The sequence below is a fragment of the Cheilinus undulatus genome, linkage group 2, assembly GCF_018320785.1.
Source record: "Cheilinus undulatus linkage group 2, ASM1832078v1, whole genome shotgun sequence".
Lineage (NCBI taxonomy): Eukaryota > Metazoa > Chordata > Actinopteri > Labriformes > Labridae > Cheilinus > Cheilinus undulatus.
In genome coordinates this window covers 18530228-18548029 of record NC_054866.1, presented here as the reverse complement: position 1 = coordinate 18548029, position 17802 = coordinate 18530228, and the positions used below count along the sequence as shown (strand labels likewise).

At 37.0% G+C, this 17802-nt stretch overlaps 2 protein-coding genes across 2 annotated transcripts; one reads left to right on the top strand and one right to left on the bottom strand.

The window, feature by feature from the left end:
* Nucleotides 1-1657: 1657 nt before the first annotated feature.
* On the top strand, nucleotides 1658-3679 carry timm8b (translocase of inner mitochondrial membrane 8 homolog B (yeast)). The gene is made up of 2 exons (XM_041813910.1): nucleotides 1658-1871; nucleotides 3263-3679. Exons 1-2 carry the CDS (start codon nucleotides 1770-1772, stop codon nucleotides 3428-3430), a joined length of 270 nt encoding a protein of 89 aa, XP_041669844.1. The 5' UTR covers nucleotides 1658-1769; the 3' UTR covers nucleotides 3431-3679.
* A 2036-nt stretch (nucleotides 3680-5715) lies between these two features.
* il4i1 (interleukin 4 induced 1) lies at nucleotides 5716-17664 on the bottom strand. Its single transcript, XM_041813895.1, has 8 exons — nucleotides 17582-17664; nucleotides 16118-16223; nucleotides 14281-14495; nucleotides 14057-14169; nucleotides 12544-12745; nucleotides 12362-12430; nucleotides 12136-12272; nucleotides 5716-9205 (listed from the first exon to the last, which is right to left on the bottom strand). The coding sequence occupies exons 2-8, from the start codon at nucleotides 16146-16148 to the stop codon at nucleotides 8437-8439; spliced, it is 1536 nt and encodes a 511-aa protein (XP_041669829.1). The 5' UTR covers nucleotides 16149-16223; nucleotides 17582-17664; the 3' UTR covers nucleotides 5716-8436.
* Between the last annotated feature and the right edge of the window lie 138 nt (nucleotides 17665-17802).

The following is a 17802-nucleotide window of genomic DNA, read 5'->3' as shown; positions in this document are numbered from 1 at the left end:
AATATCTATCCTATCAAAAGATGTTTCTTCCAAACGTCACCTTTAACTCAGGGTTTTAGCTATGACGTTATCAATTAGAAAACACCGAAAATATGTGAGTCTTTAAATATCTATCTATCTATCTATCTATCTATCTATCTATCTATCTATCTATGTTGTGTAAAGTATATACATAGTTGGATTTGATATCTGTGATATCTGTCTGTAGTGACTGTCAATAAAACATAAAAAAGATACGTTATAAATTGTCATTTTTTTATCACATATTTTTTAAAACGTTTTTATATCTTTTTTGTGCCATAACTGATTGTGTTGTCCTCATGTACTATGTGCAGGGCCACACCTTAAGAGAGATAAAGGGGAAAGCTTTTTGGGTCCACTCAAAATGGGGGTCTATGGAAGTCAGCAAATCATCTTTTCAGTTGAAAAGTTAAGCTTTGATAACCATACTGGGTTAAAAGAAGCCAATATGGCACAAGAGGTGCCGAAATGGGTACAACTGACAAAAGTGGAAAATTGGACAGAAACGATTATAACATAGTATTAAAAGGAAAATTAGTTAGAGGCAAAAGTGGATAGAAAAGGTGGTGAAGTTAGGTTAAAATGTGGTAAAGATAGGTCAAAATAGGCGAAAATGGGCAGAAAAGATGATGTAATTAGTTTAAAAAGTGGCAAAATGGGTTCAAAGAGGCAAACATGGGCAGGGAAGCCGATAAAATAACATAAATAGTGGCAAAATCTGGGTTGAGAGGCAAAAATTGGTAATAAGATGCTGAAATGGGATCAAAAGTGGCAGAGATGGGTTAATAGTGCCAAGTTGTGCTTAAAATGGCAAAAATGGATTCATATAAACAGTGTGCAAAATTGATTAAAAGCGACAACAATGCTTCTTGGTCCACACACATATGGTGATACTATGTATGTGCACATATCATCATTTATACTATTTATTGATATATCAATAAATCCCAACTGAGGAGGGCCTAGTCTCTGAGTTTGTCAGGAGCCAAGCCAAATCTGCTGGCAGGCCAGACTACATGTAATTAAAAATCACATAATCAACGGACAATAATTGTTCTTGTATTAAGATTGTTTGCAGATTATTTTAGATTATATGAATAACCCCCTTCAAGCCATTAACCTTCATATGGTGCTGACATGGTATGAAGAAATTAAATTGTTTGTCACCGCTTTATCAAATGTAGAAAGAGAAAAAATGGGTACATTTCTTATTTTACAATTTTAATCAAGGGTGTACAACCAAAGACAATGACGACATAAAAAAAACAGAGTAATAAGGTGAAATAACAACCTTTTCAAGAAGAGGTTGTTATTTCACTTTACTCAATTATTGTATTATTTCCCCCTTATTTGCATTTCCATGAAGCAGCTTTTCTTAGTTCCAATAAGGTAATTAACTATAAAAATATCCAGCAATCACAATTTCTGATATCAAGTGCCATAACAACCTAATTATCTGTCTTGAAGTTATCCACATAAACTATATTTCATGTGTAAGCCCCCGTCAAACACAAAATATCTTTGTATGCGCCAGTGCTTGCGTCAGTTTTTGTACAACGATTTATAAAAGACCCAGGCAGGGAACAGTAATTCAGTAGTATAGTGTGTATATAAGCACATGATTTGTAGATCAGCGGTGCGTCAGAACCCGCAGCTCTAAGTCGTAGAGGAAAGGAAGGTCACCTCCCCTTACCTCAGCAGCCAGTAAGTCAACGTGAGAGTTGTCTCTGTGATTATTTGATACTAAAATGGATAATTTTGATAATTACAGTGCGTCGGAGAAAGCAGAGGCGACGGAGCTTCAGCGTATGATCGCCATCGAGCAGCAGAAAGCGCAGTTCCAGGCGCAGGTGTGTATGCTAACTATGCTAATGTTTATCTTCTGTTAGCAGACGGAGGCCACATGCATGAGGGACTTACACAAAACTCTGAGTAAAGATCGCACAATTCATGTTCCTTTGATTTTTTTAATATAGGACAGCACTAGTTATAAGTAAAGGGCACTTCAAGTAGCATTGCTTCAATTTGATATGAGAAAAAAATCGCAACTGTGCAATGCGGCTCATTTAACTGTGAAGTATAAGAATCATATGAATGAACAGCCGTTTACATGAAGTTTGACGTTATTATCACAGGAGGATACAGCTTGATAGGGATCACAGAAAAAAACAGTATCTTGGATTGAATGTTTGTCATGTCCTATATATTATACAGACTTGTCTCAGGTTATGCGCAGGGTCAAACTGTGTTGTCTTAATAATTGTTTAAAACTAAGTAGAAGGTGACAGCTGGCGGGGCTTAGATCAGTTGACTCTACTGAGTTTACAGAACAATGAAAATTGTATGGTTTCAGAGCATGGTATCAAACATCTGACAACCTTGCATTGGTGGCTTTCTAAAGGGAGATCACAAATATTTTTAACTGACAAATAACAACAAATGAGTTGTCAAGTTAAGATGGCATCAAGATGGTGAATAAGGATGTCTAACGGTTTGTTGAGTTAATTCTACGTGCAATGAGGGGCAAAAATACAGTATGTTTTTGCGGTTTTGCCTGTTTTCCCAGTTATTTAAAACAATCAAGAGCTTTCATTAAAGCTTCTGTGAGGAACTTTAGTTTAATTTGGCACCCCTTGTGGATAAATGAAGACCCATGTAACAAGATTTTCATGATCTTGTCCTGTACATATGTAGGCAGGTCGCAGGCTGCATTAAAAGTAAACTATAGGGAGTTGATCTGTGTCACTGACAGTCTTTGTGACAAAGATGAGGTAGAAGACATGAAGGTTATATTGGTCTTTTGGGCACCATAACACTACTTTTAGGAACTTCCCACTTGAAATGCTCTTTTTGCATGAATTTCTACCGTGTAACACATTGGTGTACTGTTGCCTTGATCTTTTTCTTCTAAAAGTATAAAGTCAGATTCAGGTTTACAATATGCAATAAAAAACAACTTAGTTGACTGAGATAGTGGTTTATGAGCAACTCTGAGGCTACATTTCTTATTTTATCTTGTGGTTTTATGAGAAAGATCTTAATGTCTCAGTCCTTTAGATTCCACAATTTTAAACCCAGAGTTCCGTTTAAAACATTTGAAATATTCATGACATCCTTAAACACACTCTCTTACTTCTAGTCAATGCTGTTGTCTCAAAGGTTAACCCATTCAGAAGTCAAACCCCATGATTTATTAACCTCACACTCGGTTGTTAATCAGCCTGATATTTATTGATTCCAGGTGCACACTTTCACTGATGTCTGCTGGGATAAATGTGTGGACACCCCAGGCTCGAAGCTAGACTACAGGACGGAGACGTGCCTGCAGAGCTGTGTGGAGCGCTTCATCGACACCACCCTGACCATCACCAACCGCTTCACACAGATGGTGCAGAAAGGAGCTCATTAATAATAAAGAACTGCAGCCAACAGGACTCTTAGAACATAAATATAGTGTTTTATATTTCAATTACACTGGTGGAAGATGATGTGAAGAAGACATTTTGGAAAAATTACATTGTATTCCTCTGAATGGTGATGCATCAGGGGTCCAAAATGTAATAGAGATGGAAAGTTGTGCATGGATGCAGCAGCAAGATGGATCTACTTGAATTGAAAAGTAACGTCATGTGATGTTATAAAGCGAATATTGAGCCCATGTTACTGTCTGTAATCATTCCTGCATGTACAAAACAAAGTGAAGGAAGAAAAGTGTAAATAATCCAATCCAGGAACATTTGGGATCTTTGATTTCTGCTGTGAAAAACGTGAAAGGTTGGAGAAAAGGGATGGGTGTAAAGTAATGAAAACTGAGGAGAAAAACATTGACAACACTGGCTATTACAGTACTAATATTGTTTTTAATTCAGATATTTTTAAAGGAAAAACAAAGCATTTTGAGATTCTTCTGAATGTCTCATGAAAGTATGAAATGTTAAATGATTAAAATAAAACTGTACACAGCAATACAACCCTGTTTCCAAAAATGTTGGGCTGTTGTGTAAAATGTACATGAAAGCAGAGTTTGATGGTTTGTAATACCTTGAAACCCCCTCTTTGACTGAAATTTGCACAAAGGAAACATCAAATATTAAAACAAAGAAGTTAAAATGGTTTGATAAAAACTTAGACCATTTCAAATTCAATGCCAGCAACATGTCTGAAAAAAGTTGGGACAACAGTAACAAAAGACAGGCAAAGTTTATACAGCCGGAGGATCATCTTACAGTAAATATAACTGTCAACAGTAACATGAAATAAATACAGAGTATGCCAGAGACCTAGTCTATCTCAAGTAAATATGGGACGGGATTCAACCCTTTGTGCAAGACTGTTAGAGAGTTGTACAATATTTTAATTCCAAAGAATATCCTGTTTCTTTTTACATTTCAAATAATGTCCCAGCTTTTTTTAGAAAAGAATTTTCAGTGCATTTGGCAAATGCTACAGTATAACATAGCCAAAAAAAAAAAAAAAAAAAAAAAAATCCCATCTAAAGTCAGTATTTTCTCTTTCAGCCTGATGAGAGAGCAGTGGTTGATAACAGTATGAAGCATTTGCTTGTAAACAGATTATTGTAAAGAAATTTCTCCAAAAAATGTTTTTCTGCATAAAGGATGAAATGAGTGGTTTAAATAAAGTTTGACCTTGTGTTTGCAGCTTGAATTATAATTGTTATACTGCCAATAGGAACAGTATCATTTTTCTCAATAGCATCTAAAATGTTTTCACTGAGGTTATTGCAGGGGAAGCAAAGTGTTCAGTCAGTTTTGATGTATTCTCTACCCCCATAGGTTATGTTTGAACTCTTCTGATGACCCTTTTAAACATTAAACCTGTGGTTCCTTTGACCTCTCGTAAAAAGCTTTTTCTAGTATTGACCTCTTTGACATGCTCCATAACAGATCTTTTATTAGATGCATTCAACTTTGTCTTCAATAAAAAAAGACTAACATTTATGCATTCAATTTTTAAAAGCACCTTAGAAGAACAACAACATATAGGTGAAAACCATGGTTCTCCAGTCTGTGTTTGTATAATTTGGAAATCTGGGCCTATAAATATCTTGAGAATTCTCTTAACTCCTGTTTAAGTGAAAAATCCTAGGTAGGTGCCTTAGCTTAAAAAATGAGTTACAAGCATTCCCAGAGCAACTCAGAACAAGGACAGGACAAAACCTCTTAACTTAGAGAGGAGGTGGGGTTGACCATATGTTGCAAGGTGTGACAGTCTTTTGAAACTGTGATAATTAACAGAGACAATTTAAAACTGCATCAATATTTGTCTGTTCGGCCCATGATTTCAAAGATTTTTTTCTCAATCAGCTCTCTGATTTGTACTCCTTTTCCCCTGTGCGTGCGAGTCCTATCTTGCTGTGATGCCATGAGAGTAACTCATGTTTACATACCAAGCTGCTAGCTTTTGTAATATAGATACCAATGTGATGCTATCGCACAGATGTAAGAAAACTCTTAAAATCATGATATTGTCTAAAATTTCCCCCTTAAAGTTCAGTTTAAATCCTTGTAGAAGATATTCCTAAAGCATCTTAGCCCCTAATAGAGGTGATATGGAAAAACTTTTAAATAGTTTAAGAGCTTTTTCAAACAGAGGAGAAAATGAAAGACAGAGAGAAAAGGTGATTACATTTAGCGTTGTGTCACTATGAGGGACTCTGGACTTAGGAGGCTTTGTAAAAACGGCCCATGGAACACAGCAGTATGTCAGTTTAATAGCATTTCTCTTAATCAATATATAACAGTTATAAGCCATATTAGGGGGATTCTCAAAACTGTATATAAAAGAATTGGACAGATTAACCTCTTGTCCCAGTTGTTCAAAAGCTATGTGAAAGGATTAAGGCTATCAAATGGGATCAAATAGCGACTGGTTTATTTGAAAGGATAAGAAGAAATACTTTAAAGCCCTCCCAAAGTGTGGGCCAGAGGTACTGTAGGTGGGCCGCGAGAGGCCATTTACAATAAATAAATCATAGAAATAAAAAAAAAAAAAAGAAATGTAATCACGATTTGATTGGTCACAGAATACTACATTACATGTTATTATTCTAAGTACCAGTATGGAAGTAACAAAACACAGCCTGAGGTTTGAATTCATGTCACCTTTTATAAATTATTTTGTCTGATGTATACAACCGGTGTCATGGTTTGACTGGTTTTGGAATAACAGGTGACACTCTGCTATGCTGCTCTCTTCTTGATATTAAGAACATATCCGTGTCTTCAAAGACATTAATGCTACTTGTGAAGAGTTTGCTGGTACACCAAGTACATTATACTTAAAGATAATAAAGTGTCTTTGTAGATGCCTTATTAACACAAAATAAATAGCAGGGGCTCATTTACTGCACTTTGTTACCCATTTGTTACACAAGGAAATGCATCTGGTATGCCTAGATGTGATGATACACCTGCTCCACAATCCCTGATTAAAGTAATCTCTATTTTAAGCTCTTCTCCGTGCTCGTATTAAACAAAATAACACAGGAGATGTGTCACACGTTGCTGGTAGAAATCCCCGTTCATTTGCTGCTGTTTGTTGGTTAAAGTTGGTGGTAAACATGTTTGAATATATTTCTGTGCAGCCAAATGGTGTGATGCTTTGTTAAAGCTCCACAATAACGTGTGTGCTCTAAAGGTTTGTAAATAAGACGAAAGGCAACGCTTTAATGCTCCCCTTATTATGTTGTAGGCCAATCACCACTAACACATACCAGGGCATGGAGATGCTGAGCCAGTGTACAGTTATTCGGGGGAAAAACACCCCTTTACATGCAAATTGGCCGTATTGCATTAAGCATCTAATGATAAGGTTGGTAACAGCACTGTGTCAATAGAGTATAGACTAGTCTGCTGTCTGTGAGAGCTGATAGAAGTTTGCTGCAGTTTTTATGATGCACAAACTTTCCAGAGATCAGGAAACAATTTTACCCCTCTATGACTCAAAAATAAATTATGCATTAATAAGGTTACTAAGCCATAACCAGGAGTTAAATCAGTCTGAGACTCCCAGCTGTTTGTTATCCATGTGTGGCACCGTTATGCATGATGAGGATATGAGTGTTGTGGTTATTTTCTTAAACTTGTCCTTCATTCAAGGAGGAAACTTTGTCAGTGGTGGTGCTTAAGTGGACACATTAATACTGCTTTGATTAAACATGCTGTCTGTTATTTTGAATATTTAGCATGGATTGTTCCATTAGATAAAATAAGGTAAGTAAGCTCGAGTTTTCCAGTTAAACCCCTTTTTTGTGCATTTCTTTTGGATTGGATTGGAATTTTGGTGATCAAAAATTATGATATTATCATAAGAGATAGATTAATACCAGATTACAGGTAAAAAATTGGTCAAACATTTTTACAAGGTTGCTGATAATTTAATAATGATTAAATATATTATTAATTAATCATTATTAAATCAAAAACGTCTAAATGAATTGGTCGTCAGACTGACATTTGTATCAAAAAGAGTAAAATAAAATACTGGGGGACACCTGCGCCTCCCTTAAAAATGTCAAAATGGTGTACTACAGCGCTGCAAAATAATGCAAGCAATTTAGTTTAACCATTGTGCTCATACATGGGGAAATTATGGTTCAAAAATACATTCAAATGTATAGACATGGTGCACGCAGATGGTTGAGTGGTTTGGGGTGCGGCCCATGCGCGCAGGCGGCCTGGGTTAGGGTCCGGCTTGTGGTTGTGCATAGACATTTGTAAAACATTTGTTGCTTGACTAGCAGGTTAAGGGGGATCCCTGTGTAATATTCTTTCTGGGGGCCCAAAATACCTAGCTACACCCCTGCTTGGTAGAAGGAAATTGGATCACTAAATCCAGGGATCCTTATACTGATGGCCCTTGTTTAATAAAAATGGGGCTGAGGCAAGAGTACCTTGAACCCACTTATTTTTAGAAGTGCCAGCAGGGGACAACTAGTTTTGTGCAAAACTAAAACCAGACAAGAGATGATTCTGCTTCTTCATTACACATTTTACTTTTAAGAGTGTGGTCCCAATGTGTGGTTTCAAGTATTCTTGAGTAACATATGAAGTTACATTTGTAAACAATGGATCCATTTAAAGACAAATGGAGGATTAAACAGGATTTGCACAAAGACGTGGCTGTTCCGAAATCAATAAGAGGCAGCCCAGGCAGTTTGTCAGCTACATTCAGTATTTTGTTTGAAAAAGACTGGCCAAAAATATAAATGCATGCATCAATAGAGAGGTTCACAAACCTGGTGTTATGTAAGAGTGGCTTCAACATCTTTCACACAGTCTGTGGTTGAAACTGCTTTACCAATATGTATATGATGTTCTGTTATACCTGAACAAACTGTTTATGATTGAACACAGAGAATCATATATAAAACTATTAAAAATATTTGCTACAAAGCTAAAGAGTGAAGCTGTTTATATTTTTAGCTGCTCTGAGTGCAGACTTTATAGCAGTTTCTATCCACCCGTGTGGTGTTGCTGTGTGTTCTCCTGCAAAGTGCACCCGCCCCTCACTCTGGAAGAGTTCCTGGGCGTAGTGCTCCTTCTGGTATGGTGTAAACAGGGCAAAAGCACCCAGACTGTAAGGATCCAAGCCCCACTTCTTCACCAGCCCTCCTGTCCACAGACGCCTGATGCCGTCTCCGTGGATCTTCACCAAGTCCTCCATCACCACAGCCATCAGCTCGTCATCGCTCAAGCCTTGGAAGAGGGTGGAGTCGTCAGAGCAGGTGTAGGATGCTAGAAGTGCCCCTGCGTCTGTACCGGGGAAGCTGTGGCTGGGGTAGTAGATGAAGCGGGAGGGCCGGTCTGTGACGCTCTTCCCTCCTCTGATGCCCTCTTTCTCCCAGAATCTCTTACTGAAGCTGAGAATCACCTTTGTTGAACTGGCGTAGTGGACTGAGCGCAGGGCCTCCATCTTGTCCCCAGAGAGAGGAGGCTGGAAGTCGATGAAGACGGTGGCTTTGGCTGAAGATGAAACCAGGGCATAGTCCACTGTGAGGTGGACCAGGGAGCTGGTATTACGCCAGTCCTGATAGGTTACAGTTACACTGCTGCCTCCTGTTTGGTTAATCAGCTTGACTTTAGAGTTGAGAAGAATGGTAGCATTCAACACCTGATAGAAAGCTCTGGGAAGGTGTTCAAAGCCATCTGTCACCTCAAAATACCTGAAAAACACCAAATAAAAACTTCTCATTTAAAACACATAATTGATATTAATGTCAATATCAAAACTGTTTGCCAAATGGGGTTGTTTGAGCCTAAAAAATCAATTTTTTTGTATTAAGTAATTGTTTGTTACCCTTGGTCTCTACAGTGAACGGCTAAAATAGATCAATAAAAAGCAACAGCCCGTATGCTTGAAAAGACAAAGTACAACCCAAATTTGATGTCAAAGAGGACAAATAGGTTGTACCCAATACCATATACAGCTTACTTTCTATTAGCTTAACCGATTTAGTGTGTCTCAGGTCGCACACTTCTGTTGTAATAAAGCAAACCTACTTGCAGTATAGAGCATAATCTAAATTTGACATCTGTTGTCACCCACTATTAGATTTCATTTAACTTGTGTTTTATGTTAGCATTATTTGCTTGAATAAAGCGAACTTATTTTACCTTAACTGCCCTTTTCTTGAGTGAAATGTGCTGCCATTGCTAATAACATGTAAGCTAGGTAGCGAATGCTAACGTTAGCTAGCGTGCTAGCATGCTAGAAATACATTATCATCAGAGGTGGAAAAAGTACCAGACTATTGTACTCAAATAAAAGTACAGTTAATTTACTTGAGTAGAAGTAAAGGGACTGGTCTATAAATGTACTCAAGTAAAAGTAAAAAGTTGGTCATTAAAGTTTACTGAGCCGACTGAGTAGATACCCAAGGAGCTTTCACAGTGACATATGACCTGTCCTTATTTTGTAAAAACAACAAGGAAATATGGACCTCTAACCAGGTTATTTATAAAGTTTGACCAAACCTAAAGTACAATGCAACAGCTGTTTTGGGAAGAAGTATGGGATAGTTTTCTTACTGTGTTCATCAACTGACTGTCGTGTTGTGAAAGCCAAACAATTGGTTGTTTCATGTTGTTGGCAGAAAACTTGGACCTCCTTGCTGTGACTTTTAGTGTTTATTATTTTACTTGATGCTTTTTAAAATGTAAGTACAATACTTCACTCAAAATATACTTATGTAAAAGTGAAAGTAGTGATTTTAAAAATATTCCTCAAAAAAGTACACAAAAAAGCTTCTCAACTACAGTAATTTGAGTAAATGTAATTAGTTACTTTCCACCCCTGATTATCATACACATTATGGTGCACTCAAAATAGTTTATGTTTATCACATGTTAGCAACTCATGAATTTACCTATAACTTGATTTAATTTAACACATCTTTCCTGTCTAAGCTACACTGGCTAAGCTAGCAACAAGCTAGCATGACTGTAGGTCAGTGAAGAGTTTAATGAGACTAACATGCGTGTAGTTCAAATACAGTTACATAGAAATGTATTGAATATTATTTTAAGAATATCAATAGTGTGGATGCTCAGCATCCCCACTAACAAGTAACAAGCAGGCAAGGCTGCCCATATGGGGAGGAAAGCTATGTAATTTTAAGCTTGATACTAACAAAACTACACATCGTGTTGTTGCCTATTTGTAATGTGAACCCCTTCTTCTTAAGATGGTATGAGCTGTTTTTTGTTTTGTTTTGTTTTGTTTCATAAAGGTGAGTCTGTTGAACATAAATATGGGGTAAGTATTGTTCAGAGGTGGAAAAAGTACTCAACTATTGTACTTAAGCAAAAGTACAGTTTCTTTGGTCACTCAAGTAAAAGTACTAGTCTAGTCCAGTGGTTCTCAACTGATCCGGCCTCGGGACCCACCAGTCTTCCTTACAACATATTGTGACCCAAGTTTCCAAACGTTTTCATCAACCCATATTTAGTTAATTGAATATGTTGCAGTTTGGGTCATAATTGGACCAAAACACCTGAAATAAAAAAGAAAAAGGACAAAGATGATAATTTTATGCCCACTTTCACCATCATTATGTGTAAATTTTTTCCAATTTTCTAGAAAACTTGTGAAATTACTTCATTATCCCAGGAAACATAGCCATTTATTGCGAGAAGAGATAAATTAACTGAAATATTGATCAAACATTTAAATTTACCCATCATCACAGTAAAACAGGGTAAAATAAAAAGTGTCGATGCATGTCCAGTAAGGACTTCAGGACTTTAGCCACCATTTTTTTTCAGACACCTAGTCACGACCCACTGAAAACAGCTCTGCAACCCACTTTTGGGTCCTGACCCACCAGTTGGGAACCACTGGTCTAGTCTATAAATTTACTAAAATAGAAGTAAAAAGTAAGACACTTAAAGTTTACTCAAAGTACTGAGTTGCTACTTTTGATACCCAAGGGGCTTTCACAGTAGAATATGATCTCAACGTGCAGTCCAAGGGAGTAGGGATTTCCAACCACAATGTTTATTAAAGGGTGTGACTTAAATTAAAATGCATCAGCTGTTTTGGATGACTGGGATCATTAACCTCCCATGTGCTACTGACTGTCATCTGCAGTGAAAGTAAAACTACTATTTCCTTATTGTTGGTAGAAAGTTTGGACCTCCTCATTTTGGCTTATCATTTTTTTTTTTTTTTTTTTTTTTACTCAGTACTTGATGCTTTTTAAATGTAAAAAGGAACAAAAAAGGCGACTGTGGCTCAGTAGGAGTCAATCATCCCGCAATCAGAGGGCTGGGACTGCTCCCCAGCTCCTGCAGTCACATGTCAATGTGTCCTTAGGCAAGACAGCCACAATGTACTCCCACTGCTTTGTCAGTGGTGTGTAAATAATTATCGATGAATGAGATTAGCTTACAACGATGGCCATCAGTGTGTGAATGTGGAGTAAAGGGAGTGAAAGAGTGTGAATGGGTAGATGTGACCTGCAGGGTAATAGCGCTTTGAGTAGTCAGGTAACTAGAAAAGTGCTTCTGCTTCCTCTTTCTCTGAGAACAAGCCAAAGTTTGATTATCAGGCTAAATGTTATTTTACATGAAAGGGTGATAAATTATATCTTACTCAGTGTTGTCATTGATGTCTGACTGAATATACAGCATCTCTATCAGCGACATATAGAAGAGACTGTTTTCATTCAGGAGGTCCCCAACCATCCTCAGTGCACCACGGCTCAGGTTCCCCTCCTTTACCAGGTATTCCTACAACCAGTGAAGAATCAATCATTTCTGTTTAAATTTCTCATTCAGATTCAGATGATGTTTGCACAATATTTAAATTAAATCTTTACCTTCACTGTGTAGGAATCATATTTATCTAGCATGGCACTGCAGCCCATTGTCTTCAGGTCATCCCTCACCTGTGCATAGATATATTCAACAAGAAACATCCTAATCTCCAGCCCCATGCAGTAAATAAAGGACATGTATAAAAGTAAAGATGATATTACCGATGAATAAAATGTTCACAAACCTTCCAGAGTGTCTCACTGAAGAGCTGAGCAGCTGACTTTCCTCTTTCTTTTTCATTCAGGCTGTAGTTGAGAATATCAGGGTTTTCTTCCACTGCATAGGTTTTCTGTAGCACCCCGTTTACAAAGTAGTATGTATTGATGTCATCTTGGATAAAGTGGTTTAAAGGAATTTGTAGTTTCGAGGCAAAGGAGAGCAGAATCCTGTGGAAAAATGACACCATGTTTAAATATCACAGTCATATTGGCAGTCTTCTTTACATGACACCAGTTGAGAACAACATACAATCATGTGTATAAGCGTTAGGTGTGTGGTGGTGGTGGTGGGGGGGTACAGGTTGACACATGTGTCAATTGGCAGCCAAGGTCAAGCTTGATGGCATTTCTTTTGTTCAGGCCTTTTCACCCCTGGCGATAAGGTGATACGCCTGGCTGTTTTCGGGCCCTTAGGACATCCACAGCACAACCAGGAGCTCGTGGCAACCCTAACACACACAATGGTACCCCAGGCAGTGCTCACTTGCCACATCCACCCCAAAGGTGACTTCGTTTTTTATTTCAACAAATTATTTTCCCATGCCCCTGATAATGGGCAAGGACATCCAGAGCACAACCAGGGTTGTGCCAATCCCCCTCGCCCAGTGGTGCCCTCAGGTAGGCTGACTTTTTTCTACACACTGTTAAAATATAAGACCCAAGTCTTATTCTGGGAAATGCCATCCCAATTTTCACCCTCCATGCTGTCCTACAAACCTGTTCTCAGTTTTAAACTCAGGGTTGGATCCACAAAAAGAATGGATTATACCTGCTATGATAGCACTATGATTTGCATAGAACTTACAGCCCCAGTTTGCCCAGTTACAGCGCCCTATCCATAAAAGAGTTTGCTCTAATCATATGCCAGCATTGACATGCCCACATGGTTTATAAGATGAGTGCAATTTTCACAGGTATTGCAACTAGCCAAATCAGTGGCTTTGTGCCAAAGTCTACAAAATTATAACTACAATGGCAATTAATAATCAATGCCAAAAGCTTACATAGATCACAAAATTAGACAAAATCCTCAAAATGCCTCTACAGATATTGGATTTAGTTCAAGCTGGAGGATATACTATAGGTCTGTTAGCATGAAAGTCAGTGAACCATGATACTCTACATTTGGTACCTGTAAAACTGTAACTGCCTGTGGCACTTAGAACTGACCTTTGTGTGATAGAATCTGTAAGTGAGACATATTTGCATAGAAACTTCCTAATTTACATATGCTTTAATCTGCACACATGCATACATGGTACATGTGCACCAAGGATTCTACATTCTCACTGGGATTGCACACTTTTTCTCTCTCTCTCTCTTTTTGAAGTTGATAGATTTGAATGGATACTCTGTAATCTCAAGACTTGATGGAGTAAATAGAATTAAATAATATAAAAATAACACTATTTTATCTATCAGACAAGTTGCCGCATTATAAGCAGTTAAAATAGATCTGAAGGTCTTCATTGCTCTCACTTATGAAAACTGGGGATCCTCATGGCGCCCAATTCTGCATACCAGCCTTCTCTTCTGTTCCTGAAGGTCTCCACACGTCCTCCAATACGGTTACTGGCCTCTATTATGGTCACCTTTTCCGTGGAGGACACATAATATCTTGTTCATCAAACACTTACGGCTTTAGTGTCAAATATCAGAAATAAATTAATAACTCTAACAGTTCATGCATGATTTGCTCTTACCTTGTGTCCTGCACCTTCTAAAAACTTTGCAGCAGTGAGTCCAGCAATGCCCCCTCCGATTATGGCAACATGACGAGGAGTCTTAGTGGCAGGAAGACCTTTTTCAATGATGTTTAGCAGCTCGCTGTAGTCTGTGTCTTGTAGACAGTCATACAGGGGGTCACCAAAAATCCCACTTGCAGCAAACACCACAACGCCAACAAGTACAAGGGGAACTGACAGAGGAAGATTACATCAGTTCAATTCAATAAATGAATCATAGTAATCATGAGGCAAATGCAGAAGTGGGGAAGATTTCAAAGTCAGCCAGAATTAAAAAATTACCCTACCACAAATGTTTGGCAAGCTTCTTTGAAATAAAACTGCATCATAAGCAGAACTGGGGGTCTTCCATTTCATGTTTAAAGTACCCTGGCATTTCCACATTGGCACCAGCAATGCTTTCTTCTTTGAGGCAGATTTTACTACTGAATATTCAAATCAGTGTTCAGAGTTAGATAAAAAAAAAATCAAGGGGGGATTAAGGGGAGAGCTTTCTGGGGCCCAGCCTAATGGGGAGTGGAGTAAAAAGAAATCAAAGTCCATTGTAAAGTTCAGCTGCAATAACATTTATTTATTTTTATTCAGAATAATAACCACTTTTATCAAAGAAACATAAATCAATCTTATTTATTTATGCTGCAGTACAAATAAAGCATTTGTCAAAATGTAAACCCCTTCTATTAAATCAAAATTACCTTTTGATTGATAATGTAACAATGAGGATGAGCACACTACACTGAATGATTAGGAGAGTATGTCAGCATTAAGCTATGATGTGCATAAATGTCGGCACTTAAGTGGAAAAGAAATAATTGTAAAGAGAGAAAATGGGTTAAGGAAAAATGGGGAAGAAGTGACAAAGTGCAAAAAGTGGCAAAAATTAAATATTATTCATTTATTTATTTCATCCATTTATTTGGATCCCTATAGTCACTACCAAAGTAGCAATTACTCTTCCTACAAAAGGTCTACAAAGGCAAATCCATGCAGATTACAATCATAAAAGTCCAACATGAAAAACCTGAATAATGATGACAGTGCCACTGCAGTTACAATAAGACCAAGATAAATCTACTGGTAATGAAAAAGGTAATGTTTTATTGGCATATATCAAATGTCAGAATATGGTCTTTATGTAATGTTTCCTCTTACAACAATAAATATATATGAAATTTAAGTGGCAAAATAGGGCAAATGTGGCATCAATGGTGGAAGAGCCAAAAAAGTGGTAAAAATGGGCGAAAATTTGTAAAAAAAAGTGGCAGAAATGTGAATTAAATGGGAAAAAGTGGTTAAAAAAGGAAAATAAGCAAAGAAAATGGTCACAAAAAAAAAGAAATTGGCAAAAAGGGCAAGAATGGTGTAGAAGGGGCAAAAGTAGTGAAAAAAAATGTGGAAAAATTGACATATGTGGTAAAAATGGATGAAAGGGGACAAAAATTGCTTAAATGGTGCTACAAAGAAGTGACAAAAATGAGTTCAAAGTGGCAAAAAAAAATGTAAAATGGGTTGGAAAGATGGTTTAAATGGCTAAAATGTAGCATAAATAAATAATTAAAACATCAGAACCTAATGATAGTTTGACAAACTTGTCACTTTCAAAATGAAATAACTGTTAGCAAGGACTCTAATGCCAATGCTACTGATCCATCACACATACACTGACACTGTCAATTAATCACTACTGGAGGGCCCATTCTTTGGGTTTTTCAGGGGCCCAGCCAAATCTGTGGGCAGACCTGTCAAAAGTGTAATAAAAATGGCAAAAGTATTACTACCATATTTTCATACTTACAGAACTTGCACAGAGCCATATGAGGAAGCATCTTGAGGACAGAGCTCCACAGTTTGGACTTATTCCCTCTGCTGTTGATACTGACACTCTGAGAGGAAAAGGAAACCTACAAAACACAAAAAAGTCATGAATGACCAACATGTACAAAAATACATTATATCAGATGAAATTATGGCTAATTTCAGATGCATTCACATGCCCTGGATATTAGATATAAATTAATGTCTTTAGATGTATATGTAACATAAGACTGAAAATCCTTTAAAACACTTCACAATGAGATTACAATTTAATTGTTTTTCCTTCAACTGCAGGCAAAATCAAACAGCTTTGGAACATGTGATACATTTTTTTGCTAATGAGCTTATTCTTTAATATTAGAGAAGAACCAATTGATTCAAACTCTATATGAGTATTATTCCTATGAAAATGCATCCATAAGTAGATCAACACTGACCTGTTTTCTAGACAAATACATTGGTACAAGTGATACATTTTTAGTATGCTCTTTAAAATGAGATGTGCTTACTTCAGCATGTATTTCATAGAAGTATGTTCCATTAAAAGACATTGAATACTCTAAATGTGTGCGAAATTGCAGATAAAAATAACATTGAATTAAATGATAGTGTTTTGCAGATGCAAAGCAAATAAGACATGCACTTGTATTTCACGTGAGAATAATTTCCATTTCAACAAATTAAATCAGATAAAAAAACGAGTTGTTTTAAACCTAAAAATGCAGATAACTCTTTAGATTTGGTAAGAATAGTATACATTATTTGTTAGATGTAGAGGTATACACTCTAAAATGAGAACTTAAACTGGTATTTCACACTTTTGAAAAAGATTTTACAGACCCCTAAAATGCATAAAAACAGTCCAAAATGTTACCATTTTTCCTTAAATTGCAGAAAAATACTTTAGATTTGTTACAAGTGATATATTTTTAACAGATGCACAACTATTCTCTCCAAAATAAGATATCAAATAAATCTAAAATTACCCTCTCTCTGGGCTCCACTCACCTTTAACAAAGGTAAAGTCTCGTCGGACGTTGTGAGTCCATGCATGACTGAGAGGAAATGAGCGAGACCCAGAAAAAACTAAACTTTCATTGCTGTCTCTTTGCATACAAGAGCAGCCTGGAAAACCTGGAAGCATGGGATGTGTGAAATTGCACACAACGTAATTTTAATGAGGGGACTGTGTGGCTCCTCAGGTCTTCCAGAAATATTTTCCCACACTGGCTCGAGAGTCAACCACACTGAACAAATCAGATTAGTGAGGTAATACTAGTCATCAGCATAGCTCATTTCATCTTCTCTCATTTCAATATAAATTCTCATTTACTGCTGTACCCAAAGCATAGTTTAAAGTCTGAATAATGTATTCAAAAGTGCTTTCCATCAAAATATGTTTTATATGTCATTATGTGTTTATTTTGAAAAGGTCTTCACCTACCTTCACGTGTTTCTCTCTTTACTGCCAAGATGAAGCTGCACCACCTCAGACAACCTTTCTGAGAAACAATCACGGAAACAAACGTTCTTATAGTCTGCAGGAAATGAAACCAAAAGCAGGGAGATGAGTTATGTTTTATTTTCCTTATAACATGACTGCTGGTAGTCTTTGTTTTCATACTTAAGTGCTGATTTATGACTTTTTTGGAACCTGGAATTTCA

What these genes read in the sequence shown, in the direction of transcription:
- timm8b (XM_041813910.1), top strand. Translation starts at nt 1,770, where the DNA reads ATGGATAATTTTGATAATTACAGTGCGTCGGAGAAAGCAGAGGCGACG. An exon ending in AAGCGCAGTTCCAGGCGCAG is followed by an intron (nt 1,872 to 3,262) that starts GTGTGTATGCTA and finishes TATTGATTCCAG; the next exon opens with GTGCACACTTTCACTGATGT.
- il4i1 (XM_041813895.1), bottom strand. Translation starts at nt 16,148, where the DNA reads ATGCTTCCTCATATGGCTCTGTGCAAGTTCT. An exon ending in TAGAAGGTGCAGGACACAAG is followed by an intron (nt 14,170 to 14,280) that starts GTAAGAGCAAAT and finishes TCCACGGAAAAG; the next exon opens with GTGACCATAATAGAGGCCAG. An exon ending in AGGATCCCCAGTTTTCATAA is followed by an intron (nt 12,746 to 14,056) that starts GTGAGAGCAATG and finishes ATTTTTCCACAG; the next exon opens with GATTCTGCTCTCCTTTGCCT.